Source organism: Bradysia coprophila, unplaced genomic scaffold (assembly GCF_014529535.1).
Source record: "Bradysia coprophila strain Holo2 unplaced genomic scaffold, BU_Bcop_v1 contig_232, whole genome shotgun sequence".
Lineage (NCBI taxonomy): Eukaryota > Metazoa > Arthropoda > Insecta > Diptera > Sciaridae > Bradysia > Bradysia coprophila.
In genome coordinates, this window is record NW_023503493.1 from 15,706,507 (window position 1) to 15,721,751 (window position 15,245).

Consider the following 15,245-nt stretch of genomic DNA (forward strand, 5'->3'; position numbering starts at 1 on the left):
AGAATTAGGGTTTAGTTTATTGCCGTTTTCATTGAATCGACTATATTTATATTGAATTGATTGATGATTTTCAGTTTGAATTGGAACGAGCGTGCACTGTTCATTAATCAACTTTTTTACATTTCTTTTTTGTATATTTGGTGGGTCAACAATCTGTTTATCTGACTACTGTCCTTTGCATCTATGAGTAAGTACACTGTGTGCGAATCAAAAATTTACAATTTTACCGCTATACCACAACTTTTGTAGGAAATAATTAAATTTTACTTACAACTCGCCCTGAGGTTAAAGAATTATACCATGATAAAAAAAACGATAGGTAAGATCATCCAGATGCAAACAAGTGCTGTGCAATTCTTCAATCCAAACTATTTTTCGAGCAACATTCCATTTACTTATGCAATTTACATTTCTTTCCTTCCTTTTTCTACTCTGATTCTTCATATCCAGTTGCTTTTTATCGATGCAAAAATATTTTAATATCAAAATGCATTTTTGCATAAATTTCCCTCTATTCGAGCGACTATCAAATCAATTTCATTGGTTTGACGTTATTCACACATTTTACAGCAATTTTGTTCTGATGATTAAGTTGTGTAGAGATTAATGCTACAACTAGATTTTTGTTGATTACCAAACAGACATATTATCATTGTTGTCTAAGCAAATGTATAGAAAGTGATGTAGTGCTAATTATAAGAGTAAGGAGTGGAGAGTCAACTTAAAATTTCCAATTTCTACGTTAACTTAAAGCTATAAGTGAAAAACGCAACCTCTTTATTGTGTGAATGTACGTAACGACGATATCTCATGTGGATTGTGGAATGAATAGCATGAATTGGATTGTCTTACTTCCTACAGTTGCTGTCCAACACGGAAATGTTGCGTCAATATTAGGAATTAGGAGCGTTCCTCAATCCAAGAAAATTGGTGAAATTGTTTATGTAAATCTGTAAAATCTGTTCTAATTTGTAAATAGATGAAAACAACGCTTTTGTTGTCCCTTTTTAGTTTTTTCTTTTGTATTTTTTCTGGATCTTTAATGTATTGCCATGTTATATACTCGGAAGTTACGACATTTAGAGAATGTCAGATTTTTAACGCTAAATGCCACATACTAACGCTAACGCTAAATCCGTACGGTAATGGCAAATGCCGACGATAAAGGCAACATTAATGAGTAAGTTGACGCCATGTTGCTTTTAAATTTAACATCTATGAGGCCAGCAATATCAGGCACTTTTTCATCTCTGAATATATCAGCTATCGCTATCGCAATGAATTAATTTTTAAATTTCAAACAGCGATAGCTGATATATTCAGAGATGAAAAAGTTCCTGATATTGGCGGCCTCACAGATGTTAAATTTAAAAGCAACATAGCGTCAACCAAATCATTAATGTTGCCTTTATCGTCGGCATTTGCCATTACCGTACGGATTTAGCGTTAAAAAAATCTGTCGTTCTCTATTATTAGAGGACATTGACGATGAACTTTTTTTTTGCATGTATGCCTCTCGGAATTTATAACTAAATCTGTTTTGTACTCAATAATTCTAATCAAGCGTCGGCTCTAGTACTTATGTACATACTATTATTCCAGGCGGACTCTTACGACCAAAAAAGCATTGAACGTTTAATTCATCAATTTTTATTTTATTAATGCATGTAACATGATATTAGAATTAGTTTTTGTTTTAGTTCTGACCTATTTCTCATTAACAATTAATAGAATTTTTAATTATAAAATAATCGAATCAAAATGATACATAAAAAAGACAAATAATTCTTTGATTTATTTCGGATACAATAAAAAGGTACACGTAAAACATTGAACACAAATTGTTGGTACAAAATTGGAAACAAAAAATCAAATTTTTAAAAGAAAATATTTATTCAATGAACTTAAATGTGGATACTCATTACTCAATATAATTTGGCACATGCAAAATGCCTGAATTAATGCAGCTCTCTTCTATTGAATTTTATTTCATTTTTTCTAAATTCCTAGGTTATTCATTTATTTACATCACTACGACTTAAAACTATTATAAACTGTTGTAGGGTTTTTCGGTTTCTGTCCCGGCTTAACATTTCCATTCTATTAACAGCCTTGACGCATTAGCAAATCGCAAAATCGAAAAACTTTTAGCCAAGACACAAAACCACTGGTATGAAACTGTGTGGTGTTGCTAGATGGCAGCATTGATGTTGGTTCACTTGATTGTTGATTTGACGAAGCAGTTTGGCGAGCTGCTTTTAGAGCTTTCTCGTCTGCTTTTATGGCTGGTGAAGTCATTGCAGTGGATTATTTACTGAAAATTAAAAAAAAATCGTTAAAGCGAAAATTGATTTTTCGTCTCTAAACTCAGTTTTTTTTTTCGAATGACGTAGGTTAGGGTGAAGGACAATTTAAAGAACGTATGTTGTGAGAAAAACATGCTCGTACAACCAGTTCAAAAGTTTGTGTACCTGTTTACTCCTTCAATTGATTGTACTGAAAAATGAAAGTGCAAAAGTGTGAAAAGCATGAGACTCGGGGGTTAATAATTTGTCTAAATAAACTCTAGGATATCGTAGCCGATGTTTTATATTTAGTTCTATCTTCTTTGTGGTGTCTTAAAAATTATATAAAGAGAGGAAATCCATCAACCAACATTTTAGATTAAACTTTTTCCTTTCACCAAACTTTTTTTTTGCAGATTACAGTGTTTCCTGGAACACAAGTTTGGTAGCATCTCGATCTTTTTCACATTTTTAACACTTCATTCCAATGAAGGAAAACATATTTGTTAAACAAACTCATAAACTTTGTTAATGAGTTTTCATTAAAAAGAATGTTAACACCACATCAAAGTCATGAGCTATGGCTAGTTTGTTCTTATATCTATTTACATATCTAGCTCCATGACCTTGTAAAGAACTCGACAATAGTCTGAAGGTAAAATGATTTGTTGTCAATGTTAGTGCCGTTCGGTAGCACATTTCGCTAGTAGGGAAAGTATTTCAACAAATAAATCCGAAATAGGTAAACATCAGGTGAACCTATTACTAATAGGCTATTAGGTTGAACCTGAAATCGATCTCTTTAGAGACTTCATCTTGACTACATTCCTTACTGTAGCAGTGACAATCAAGCCTGATTTGGACTATTGTCGATTTTCAAGCTAATTAGTATGATCTCAATTCAACCTATTCCGATCTGTGGATTATGTCGCAGTACAATTGCTGTTTCGTTTCTCTACGTGCTTCTTTATCTTTTTAAAAGATAATAATCCAAAATTTTACTTCAGTAGTCGATTTGATGGAAGATGTTTTTCTTTGTCATTTTTTTTTCTCAGAATTTTTCATTAAATTCTTTGAACAAACAATTACAATCAAATTAGTAAAGCATGTAGAATGGACCACGACGCCAAAACAAATAAAATGATTTACCACCAGTACTCATTAATTTCTTCTCCAACCCACGACACTATAGTCCGCTTCGAAATGGAACGAATGGAATTCACAAAAATGTTCCAATCGAAATTATTGATCATGTCCATGCGATGCGACAACATTTTCTTATTGCGTCTTTGCTGTTGTATAAATCGTTTTTCTTGTTGTGCTGTTAGTCAACCCTGACCTAACATTTTTTTTGGGTCATTCATTTCTTAATTCATATGTTGAACATACGATCAATATGTTATTAATAACACTAAAAGCAAATTCGTTAATTTATTATGTGGAGGAATGGAATGGAGAATAAAAATAAATTTAATTAATTTTTAGAGGAAAATGTTCGGTTATTTTCTTAGTATTTCAACGGATCGGTGCTATTAATTATGTAGGTTTTAAAATCAATGACAATCCGAGTGCGGTATGCATCAGTGCTATCATAGTGCCCGTTCAATGTTACATCAAGTAGATGCCAAGTGATGATAGAATAATAGATGACTGATACGAACGCTAATTAAGATTGAAACGATGACAGACGTAATGGTAGTATGATAATCTGGTGGCTCATTATAATTTTTGTACATTTCGATTTTTTCATTATAGATGTACACAGCAAGAATTGAAATACATTTTCCCTTCATTAATATCTCGTCGAGTTTGGCTTTCATCGTCAAGGGAGATTTTTTTTGGAAATTGTTTTTTTTTACATGCTCTGCATTTTATGTGGTCGCTTACATGCTATACACAATTATATGAAATTATACTCGATGTACTCGATAAGTAACGTAATTGACACTGGAGTGACATGAAATGATTTTCGTTATCGCTAACGGCGATCATATCGTTAATTCTTGTTACAGTAGCTACATGTTTTTTAGGAAAACGTTTATAGGACAGGGCCTAACTGTTCACCGTATGTAAAAGAGTAAACGTTCTAAGAAATCCACTTTATGAGCTCACTTAGAAAAAAAAAGTTCGAGCATTATCGAACATTATAAAATTACATCATCGTTGTTCTGGCTATCTCAGAATCGATTTCAGTAAATCTGACCCCTGGCCAAGGCACATTACGTAGTTTCAAAGTTCTTGTAGAGATAAACCACAAAACTAACGTATTATTAATGCAGAAAGTGATAACACAATTTCTTACTTGGTCAAGGTTTCCAACGATCACATCTTAGGTCATTTAGTTATTTATTGATAAATTGATCAACAAAATACATTTATAATACGCTGAAAGCAGTTAAACTAGTAGGTTTTTACCAGTCAAGGTCTTTCAATTTTATGAGCATGTGGGGTATTAAATACAATCAAGAACGAGAACGATGAACAAGAAATAATTTCGTTCCAGTATTATTCATTTAACAAGTTAATTAGGAAGTTCAAATGTGTGTCAAGTCTGTAAAGACTCGAAAAGTACATGTCGTTGATATTTATAGTCGTGCAGCATTTGACAAATGAGAGTGAAATTGAGCCTGAATTTAATTTGAAAAATTGTTTGATTCAGTGTATAACTAAAGTCTTACTAAACCAGAATTCACTCAAGATTATTCCATTCAAACAATCAATTGAATCTACTTCCTGTAACTAAATACTCGGTAAAATGTAATCGTTTCATGTATTTTGCATATAGCCACACTTTATAAGTCTACACACAACTAGCTAGCATCAACGAACGTCGGTATATATATTGCTCAATCAACATAAAATACATAAAATGAAATGTTGTTATATTGTGTTAAAGGCAGTTACGAGCCATTTGAAATCAGAAGCATTTATGATGTGAGAACGAACCGTGTTTGTTTCATTTTTCCATTTTTTTGGTCATAATTTTGTAGCGTTCGAGGGCGGATAATTCAATAGAAAAATTTGAAAGGCCCTTACAGACAGCAATTACATACAAGTGGTATAAAAGCAGAAAAATGAAATTAAAAATGGAAAATTTTTAGCTTTAGACTTGGTAATTTTGGAGAGATAAAGAGAAAACGCATCTTTCTTCTGAAAGATTTATAATTGTAAAAGTTCAGTGTTCTCGTATTAAAATTTACAATTTTTTTGATAGAGCCAACAACCGTACGATCATAAAATCACAAATTCCAACTTTCATTCAAAAAGCTATAAAAATGTAATAAAAAACGACTTCCTTCAGTCGCTTTGTCTTCTACGTCGTCGGTTTCGTTCTCTAAAATTTAATCAAATCAAATGTTCTTTTTATAGTCGAATTGAAAAAAAATCCCTCAACAATTCTATGCTACTCGGACGACTTTTTCTTTCCATTTCACTAAAATTTTGTGGTGTGAAGTTACAAAGGTCGAACATTTATACGAACCTCTCAGAAAAGGCCGTGATATAATAAGTCTGTCTGTCCAAAGCATCCAAAGTCTTGAGTTTAATTTTAAAAACATCTTTTACTTCATTTGTTTAAACATACATTTTGCGAAATATGAGGATACTAGCCAGGGAGGTGCGGGAATCGTGGTTTAACAGAAAATGAAAAGCATTTCTCTAAAACAATATATAATTGAGATAAAAAATGTCTTGCAGATTGTTCACATATTTCGAAACATGGTTTCTATTCGAACGAAAACATAACACCACTGCACTCACGAAACATTTATTCAAAAATGATCACATCAACGTTGATTTTTTAATACAAATCCTAGAAGTTGAAATCATGTGTGCATTGACTTTTCATACACACGAAATTATTCTGTGAGATCTTTTATTGTAAGTTGCCAACATTGCTTCGAAAAAGTGAAACAAAACAAAACAAATCAAAACAAAACAAATCAAAACAAAACAAATCAAAACAAATCAAAACAAAACATGTTTCGGCCACTTGGCAACAAATTACAAGACCTGTTTTAAGGATTAATATTTGGATTTCGTTAATTATTCTTTTATGGTAGCTTAATTATGATTGGACTTAGAGGTAAACAAAGTGAAACATCAAAATATTGTAAGGATTAGGTCGCGAAACAGCACAAATTAAATTTGTTTTCCGTAGATTTCCCACGGAAAAACAATTTGTTTTTAGCTGTTTCGAAGCAATTTAAATTAAAAAATTTAAAATTTTACTTTGTTTACCTCTAAGTTCAATCTCAATGATGCTACCTGGAAAGAGTGATAATCGAAATCCATGTATTTATCTTTAAAACAGATCTTGTAATTTGTTGCCAAGTGGCCGAAACATGATTTGTTTTGTTTTGTTTTGTTTTGATTTGTTTCGTTTTGATTTGTTTTGTTTTATTTTGATTTGTTTCGTTTTGTTTCATTTTTTGAAACAAGCATGGTTTACAAAAAAGTCATAGAACAATTCCACGTAATGTTTGCACAGTGTACTCTTGCGAACTTAAATGAAAATAAATCAATGTGATTATTTTTGAATGAATAATTGGTATGGTAAGTGCAATATAGTGTACGTTTTTGATTCAAATAGAAATTCTTCTTCGAAAAGATTAATCGAATTGCGAAGACTTTTTTATCTCAAATTATTTTGTTACACAGAAATGCGTTTCATTTCGCTATCCAACCATGATTACCGCACCTCCCAGAGTTCGTTACTTATTTACGTCATCATCGCCGATATCAGATATCTGAAGAGGAAAGTTGTATTGCTCGAAATTATGATCTGCATCCATAAACGTCAAATAACCACCAACGCCATTTTTTTTTCCATAATTCTCTTAATTACAATTTTTGGACTGGTCCTAAGAATTATGGACCTCGGTCTTTTGTTATTAACGAAACCATTCTCAGAACACAAGTCTTGAAATTGTGTCGCCATGATGAAACGAGCATGATACTCTTTCATTATTGTAAGTATAGTCATAGTCTCGCATAGAACGTTTCCTCTACGATCGCATTATAGCAGATTAAAAGTCATTAACTTTCTACGACTTCAGTCTTTTTCCTGTGTGTTTTATGTTAAAACATGTGTATCGTTCAATTTAAGCTGATTTAAATAACACCCTCACCATAACTAATTTAAAGGGAAGCGAATGTAACCGATAAGCGGACTAAAGTTCAACGAAACGAACTGCTGCAGGAGTAGTGATGTTTTGTTTGCTATCTACAGACGCTCGGCAGTATGTAAACACCGCGTACATGTACGTACATTTCTTAAATTTCCCGAAATTCACACAAGAAATACATTATTTTCTGCTGTAAATGTTTCCACAAAGAAATAGTAAATATTGACATGTATGTTTTTGACCTATTTTCTAATTATTAGTTTGTTTTTGTCGTTATTTTCGAATGCGCATATAAGGTATGTACATACATAGCATTCAAATAGACCCAGTCAAAGTACCGAACGCCAAGCGCATATGGTACATTTACCTATTAACAAACTTGACGATTTTTTTTGGGTAAACATTTGACTATGTAAATTATTTAAGTAAAATTTTTGTATATTCTGTGCTACAGTATGAACAAAAAGAAATTCGTGTGTCTTAAGTTGGAACTTGCATTGAGCATAGACTATGTCTATGTCTCAGTGGTTGTGAAATAAATTTTGACGCCAGCTAAATTTACTTGGAAGTTAATATTTAAATGAGATAAAAGTTTGTTTGTTATCCAAAGAATTATGGTTGTTACGTGAAATTGTAGTTTTTTTTTTCCTCCATCTGGCAGAGAAACGCCATCAACCAATTTCTAATCTAACAATTTCTCGTAATTCATTTTAATTGTTTTTACGTTCTTGGCGACCATACGATCACTTAGTATCCGTAGATGGAATAATTCTATTTATTTAACACGTGTCTAAACTCTCAAAAATATTATATGGGCCTGTATGTGACCTATCCAGATCTGAATCATACGTGAGTGAATCAATAAATTCATATTATTATTACCATTGAGAACACATGGCTCTTTTCCCTGAATGGGCTGCTCTTAGTGGAACGAAACGAACACTCACACTTAATGTTACTAACACGACACTCATTATCTTTGAGTTTGTTATTTATGATGATGGAAAAACTGTTGCTGTTTGTTTTTATGATAAAACTAAAAGACTCTGTTTCGAACTTCAGTTACCTTAATCTTCCACTAACAATGTCCGTACAAGCTAACGATATCGGAAAACCATTCATTAAGCTAAAAAAAAGTTAAACTTCTAAATTGCTCCAGTCGAATGTTTTGTTTGGTGAATTTGCTGCGTAAAAAAATTTCCTTTTTCGAAAAAGGCAAAAACCACACCAAACAGTCGTGGTATTTTCTGTGAATTTTAATAATTAAATAGTCGTTTCATGTTCGGAAACAACACAAAATGGTTGACTTTAATTGTACGTTAAAATACATAAATGTGGTGATAACGTGTGTTGAATATTTTTGTATTTCTTGTAAATAAAAAGCATAGTGAACCAGCACAATCTACAAATGTGTCCGCAATCGCGTTCGTAGTCGAAAAAAGCTTCTTTCTTAAAATATATTTCAACGTGCCATAAAGATATTATAAGTACAAGGGTAAGCCATAAAAATCGCGAAAATAATAGTAATGGAAAAGCACAAACAAACAAAATTAGTTCGTTTTTCACAAATCACGCATTTTCATAAAGTTTTCCGTTTAATTTGTTTGTGCGTTGATTTATTGCACTAAACTTTTGGTGTATCTTCATAAGCTTTTAAATTTTCGTTTATCACGCAGAGATACGTACGGCGAGGGAGGGGATGACTCAGTTCAAGAATAAATATCTGTAAACATTGTGAATTATCTAAAGAAATATGAGAATCGTCGGCGCAAACGATGTGCTTCATATAAGAAGTAACGTTCTTTTTTCGGCCAAGAGCATGTGTTCATATCGGGACCACATAAGACCACTATTGTCATTTTCTCACTTCAGCCTTCGGGAGCCTTTGTTGTGAAAAGCGTTGTTTTGACCTCGGAAAGTAGGAAACTTCATTTTTTCAGTAGACTCGCTACGCTCTGGACACAAACAATTTTCTTTCGATCGGTGAACAAATAACTATTTTCGATGATTTCTATTTTTAAAAGGACTGTTTGGGTCTCAAATAATGAAACACTCTAGGCATTGGTCAAATGCACCTACGCTGAGATGTACACTCTGTACATTGTGGGAGTAGATACACCCTCATTAATGCTTAAAAACTAAAGTCGTAAAACAAATGTTTTTGGTAATCTATTAATATGGCATACGTTTCTATGGAGGGAATGATATGCACACATGCTCTCGGTCTATTTTTCCTGTCTTCTGCTTGTCGTTATCTTGATAGACGTACATATTGTTTGTCTTAATGACAATGAGAAAAAATGTCTGTTGCGAATTAGACAGAATTTCGTGTTGAGGAATTTTTAATCGGATCATTCGTTTACAGACGAGGCACGAGGCAATAATGTTTTTAATTATTTCTATATTTGTGATAATTATTGGTAATATGGTTTAATTTGCACTTCTGTATTCAAAATGACAAAATTAACACTTCCTTCCGTCCTAGGCTTCGAAGCGGGTGTAGCTACTGCTGCAGAAGAGCCGAAATTAGTTTTCTTCTATGGGTTTGAAAAATTTCTTTTTTTTCTTTTTTGTCTATAATTAAGACTCCTTTTTCAGCAATAGCGTTAACACAAACCACACGTATCAACTAACCGAGGCCGTACAGATCCTTCATCACCACAAGTTTAATAAATATCAAAATAGTGTTCTCTATATTCATGGATTTGTGGAATCACCTCTGTCAGGAACAGTGCAATCAATTGTTAACGCGTATATAGCGAGACGTACGTACAACATTTTGGTGTTGGATTGGAGTGCTCTTGTTAACGGTTCATATGTTACGGCTGTTACTAATTCGATTGAGGTAATGCCGTAATTATTTACCAAGTCAATCAGAGAATCGCATAAGTCATTGAAAGGCAATTTTCTGCAAAATTACATGAAGACTGGACCGACAATTGCAAGACAACTGATAACTCTATTTGGTAAAGGACTGAACCCTTGGTCACTGCACATCGTAGGACACAGTCTCGGAGGTCAATTAGCCGGAATCATAGGACGATCAATCATTCAATTATCTGCTAATCATTTTAAACTACGAAGGTTTGATAAACAAAATCAAAAATTCATTTTCTCTTTTTGAAAAAAATTCAAAGAATTTCAGCGTTAGACCCAGCCTTTCCAGGCTTTTATCCACCTCTAAACATGACTAAACCGATTGATGTGAATGACGCCTATTTAGTTGATGTTATTCATACTGATGCCGGAAACTATGGATCACCAGTATATACTGGCTGCGTAGATTTTGTCGTGAACAGCGGTACCCGATTTCAACCAGGCTGTCCAGTGGGGAATTTTACAGCTTTGAGTTCGGACGGTATGTAAACTACTGCTTTCCCTTTCTTGTAGATATCGCTCCTAAATTTTATTTCTATGAATTTAGACACATGCAGCCATCAACGATCAGTAGCATATTGGGCTGAAAGTGTTTCAAATCGTAGACGTACTTTTCTGGCAACGAATTCTGTTTTTCCCATAATAAAAGTCAACATGGGCATAGATTGTCCTTTATTGTAAGCTATCATGTGTAATTTGTGCCACATCTCCAAATAATTTCGAATTTTTGTAACGTTTCAGTGTTCTACGCGGCACTTATTCGGTCGTAACGAATTCAGTGTCACCATATTCAATAAGCCCGTAATAGAGAACTTATGAATTGAATATATGATTGAAGTAACGATCAACCCAGTACTTCTGTTGGTCTTTTTATGAAATAAATGGAAGTTCACTTGTTCCAAGTAGGAAATGAACTGTTTTCTTTCTTCTTCAGTGAATTGTGGCTTTAAGAACGTCATTGAACCGTGTGTTTATTTTGTAATTTGATTGAAAAATAATGACAATGATCAGATTATTACGCACGGATTTAATATGCAACCATCTCAATTCCACTGAACGGGAACCATAAATTCGATTCGCTCATCAAATGATTTTTGAGTTATAAATTGAATTACCCATCATTTTACCTTCAAGAAATCACACGACTTAACTTTTAATAATTATTTTCCATTCGTTGAAAGAACCAGTTATGTTCTAAGTGTAAACAAATATGATTATTTGTTATAATAAAAACTGTTCATCCAGCCATCAAATAAAAAACTTACATTAAATCGTTGGAAAAAAATATAAAAAAAAACTTTGGTAAAACACTGATCATCACTCAAATAGAGGAGAGAACAGAATCACATCTGAATCACCAATTATATTTAACTGTTTATCAAATGTATTATGCAAATTATCATTGTTTGTTCAATGTTTATAACAATACGAAAACAACAAATCATTTACTCGTTTCTGAGTTGTTTTTTTATACAAAAAACACTCTTTTCGTATAATCTGAACTTATTATTTGAATAACTTGTACGTGCATATGAACTATGAAATATGGTTGTCTCTCTATCGGGAACAGGAACTATATTTTTATACACAATCGATTTCTCCAACCCTGACATTACCTCAGTATTTTAATGCCTGCTCCTCGTTCTACATTGTTAGTTGTGTTAGTTTTCGCATTTTTCGCTTTGACAATAAAGGCTAAAACTAACAGTTGTACCAATTTTAACCTTTTAAAAAATAGCGAGAGTGTAACAACATATAACATAGCACTGTCAGTGCGTTGCATATAATCATTACTAGGGTGGGTCGTATTTTCATTTTGTTTTTATTTTAAAAGGCCTGACCCCAGGCTGTACTTAGAATTGACCAAGGAATTCGAAACAGCAAAAAAAAAAATCCGGAAATTAATTTTTCCCTTGCCTCTAGGCTGATTTTGATTTTCGGGGTAGTAGCATGAAATTGCACACATTTATTTATTTAATTTAAAGATAAAGATTGACTTTTTCATTCTAACAAAAAATTGCCAAATTTGGGTTTCAAAAACAGAGCTCCTGTGAGTTTTTTCAAACCGTTTTCAACAAACTGCTCTGCAATGGATTCTCTATGAGATTACCTGTTCAGACATACCTCACACGACGTATTATGTCATGATTTGTCGATTTTATTTGCAAATAAAGTTGAAATTTTTTGTCGAAAAGCCTTAGTCGGGAACACTGACAGAGTTACTCTGCTCGAGTGAAGGCGAAGGTCAACAAAGTTCTTATGGTATTTCATAGCTGGGCTCCTCAGCTATTAACTACAGTTAGCAGTAATGCCTTCTGTTCACAAATGCCCAAAATATCAGTCAACAATGTGTGCAATTTCATGCTACTACCCCGAAAATCAAAATCAGCCTAGAGGCAACGGAAAAATTACTTTTTGAATTTTTTTTTGCTGTTTCGAATTCCTTGGTCAATTCTAAGTACAGCCTGGGGCCAGGCCTTTTAAAATAAAAACAAAATGAAAATACGACCCACCCTAATCATTACGTCTTGTACCTCTTTTGTTTACCGTGTATTTGACACAAAATCTTTTACTTCAACATTTTCAACAGTAAGCTTTGCTGTAAGTAAACACTGATCAGAGCTCAAATAACCGTCCAAAAGTTCTACAATTGTGATCCTGATTCCTGGAATAAATTTTAAAAGAAGCATAGCCACTGGTATTCTCAACGACATTTTAAAATGATTCTCCAAATAACGGTCGTAATTGTACTTTCCGAGTCTTGGTGTGAGCATAATAATCGTACATACTTACGTAAATTCAGAACTGTGATGATTCTTCGTCAAAAGACGACGCATATAAACATTTCAACCTGTGTGCAGTATGAACGTTATATCTGAAAGTTAATTCTAATTCAAATAACAAACAAATTTGTTCATGTGACACAGTACTTATGGAAAAGAATTGACACACTTTCGTCTATTGTGGATTTATAATAACAATTCTAACAAAACTCATAATAATGTCAATATCTAACCTAAATTGATTAGGAAATTAAAACCCAGTGTCTCGCTCTCGCGCTATATCACAAGAAACTCAACAAAATATCAACATTATTGTCTGGTGTGTTGTGTAACAATTTAAGCTTCCATAATTGAATATAACTCAATAGTAACAAAACAAACTGTTTAAGTACAATACCACACATTAATTGAATTTGATATCTTTTCATAAAATAATTTTCCGTTTTCAAAGTGTTTCATAGGCGGGCGCAGACAGTACACGTTTTGTATATCATATATATACGTAATGCTGGCAACGCAGTGCTGTCTTTTTAGTGCTACACACGTTCTTTTGTGTTTTATTATCACCATCGTCTTAAGTTGATTCGATTCAATTTAATTCAAGGCAACAAATCTATTTGGATTTAATTGGTTTGGAACGAAACAATTAACATTTCAGGTAGGGGGTGGTTTGGAGTGAGATATAAAGTGTCTTCAAAGGTTCAATTATTTTCTATTTTAAAGCAAGTCAGTTAGCCTTCACAACAGGCAATCATATAACTAATATAATTATCGAATCTATTACTTCTTTTGATATTTGTTCTTGAAAAATATTTCTTCTCATTAATTTGTCTTAATCTTGGTACATATAATAGATCTCATTAGGCGAAGCATATGACGAAACAGGTTAATTGTTTAATCGCTTTGAATGCACCTAATTCTTCTACTCGACATACCTAGCAGAATATTATATACTATAAGTACGAAGTACGTAACTCGAGTAGATTACCATCGTTCAAATTTTCGTACGCCACGGTTTTTCTTGATTTATTAATCATATTTGTTAATACCACAAGCCTGTGTAACAAAATCTCTGACTCCAGACGATTCATTGGTGATAATGTGATGGAAAACGATCGAATTTCAATCCATTCTCAATCATCGAGAACGAAAATTTTACCAAAGGAAAATATTTACAAAATAAAAAAAAAATCAAATGCAAACAAACGATAAAAATACCAACCTTTAATAAATATAGATGAAGCCAACAGCGCTCACTGGGTCACAGATGATGATGATTGTATGTTTCCTTGTTGGAAAATTACGATTTGTTTATGTAATGGTTTATGCACTCGAATTACACAACGACTAAAATTGTATGAAACTTCGGCCGTGTAAGAACGGAGGAAAATAGCAGACGAAGAGAGAGTCTATAAATTTCCACAAATAAAATTTTCCACTAAATAAACTGCACTTTATAATTAACTTTTCCACACACACGCAATTTTTTTTACTTTATTTTTTGCTTGTCTTGATACAGTTTCCTTTTGGGTAAACTCGTTTGAATTTTCAACTATTGCAACACAACTGACAATTTTTTTTCCTCAAATTTTTATTTTAAATGAAAATAAACAAGCAACTTGCTGGGTATCTAATTTTATTACTTTGCTCCAGTAAATTTTTATTTTTAATTACTTTTTTTTTGCTGTTACGAAAATATATTTCTTTTTCGGAAGTGTAGTTGATAATTTTCTTCTTCAACTTTCGTCTCGAAAAACAAACTATTTCTTCGACGTTAGATTCACAAATGAAACTGAAACAAACCAGTTCAATATAACCAGCTGTAGTTTATTCGTTCTTTGAGCGCAGTCAGCTGATTGAATATGAATTGCGGTATAATGAATTGTATGGAACTACGCGTATATAATTTTTCGTTGAAGGTAATTCGAACTGCGCATGACTCCGTTATACGTGCTACAGTTCTATTATTGAGAGTACCTAAAACCTGTGATATACGAGAGTACAGACTATACCGATTTCAATATACCACCGTAGTCAGAATCTGTATCTTATGTAGTATAGTTACGAAGCGGATGTTAAATTAATATCTAAGACATAGGACTGCGGCGTCGGCTGCTTTAGTTGGTTATGCAATCACTGGAATATTATATTAAACATAATGTTGTGGGAGCGCG

The 15,245-nt window shown here is 32.8% G+C and overlaps 2 protein-coding genes and 1 long non-coding RNA gene across 4 annotated transcripts in view; 1 reads left to right on the forward strand and 2 right to left on the reverse strand.

The window, feature by feature from the left end:
• LOC119076960 (rap1 GTPase-activating protein 1) overlaps positions 1-15,245 on the reverse strand; it is a 194,821-nt gene that overhangs the window by 172,373 nt on the left and 7,203 nt on the right. The gene's annotated exons all lie outside the window — the stretch shown is intronic.
• LOC119076966 lies at positions 1,872-14,933 on the reverse strand. The gene is made up of 2 exons (XR_005087723.1): positions 14,294-14,933; positions 1,872-2,314 (listed from the first exon to the last, which is right to left on the reverse strand). It is a non-coding gene; the product is annotated as an uncharacterized LOC119076966 (long non-coding RNA).
• Positions 9,700-11,198, forward strand: LOC119076962 (phospholipase A1 member A-like). The gene is made up of 7 exons (XM_037184052.1): positions 9,700-9,831; positions 9,897-9,954; positions 10,010-10,258; positions 10,340-10,495; positions 10,549-10,769; positions 10,836-10,965; positions 11,030-11,198. The coding sequence occupies exons 1-7, from the start codon at positions 9,795-9,797 to the stop codon at positions 11,091-11,093; spliced, it is 915 nt and encodes a 304-aa protein (XP_037039947.1). The 5' UTR covers positions 9,700-9,794; the 3' UTR covers positions 11,094-11,198.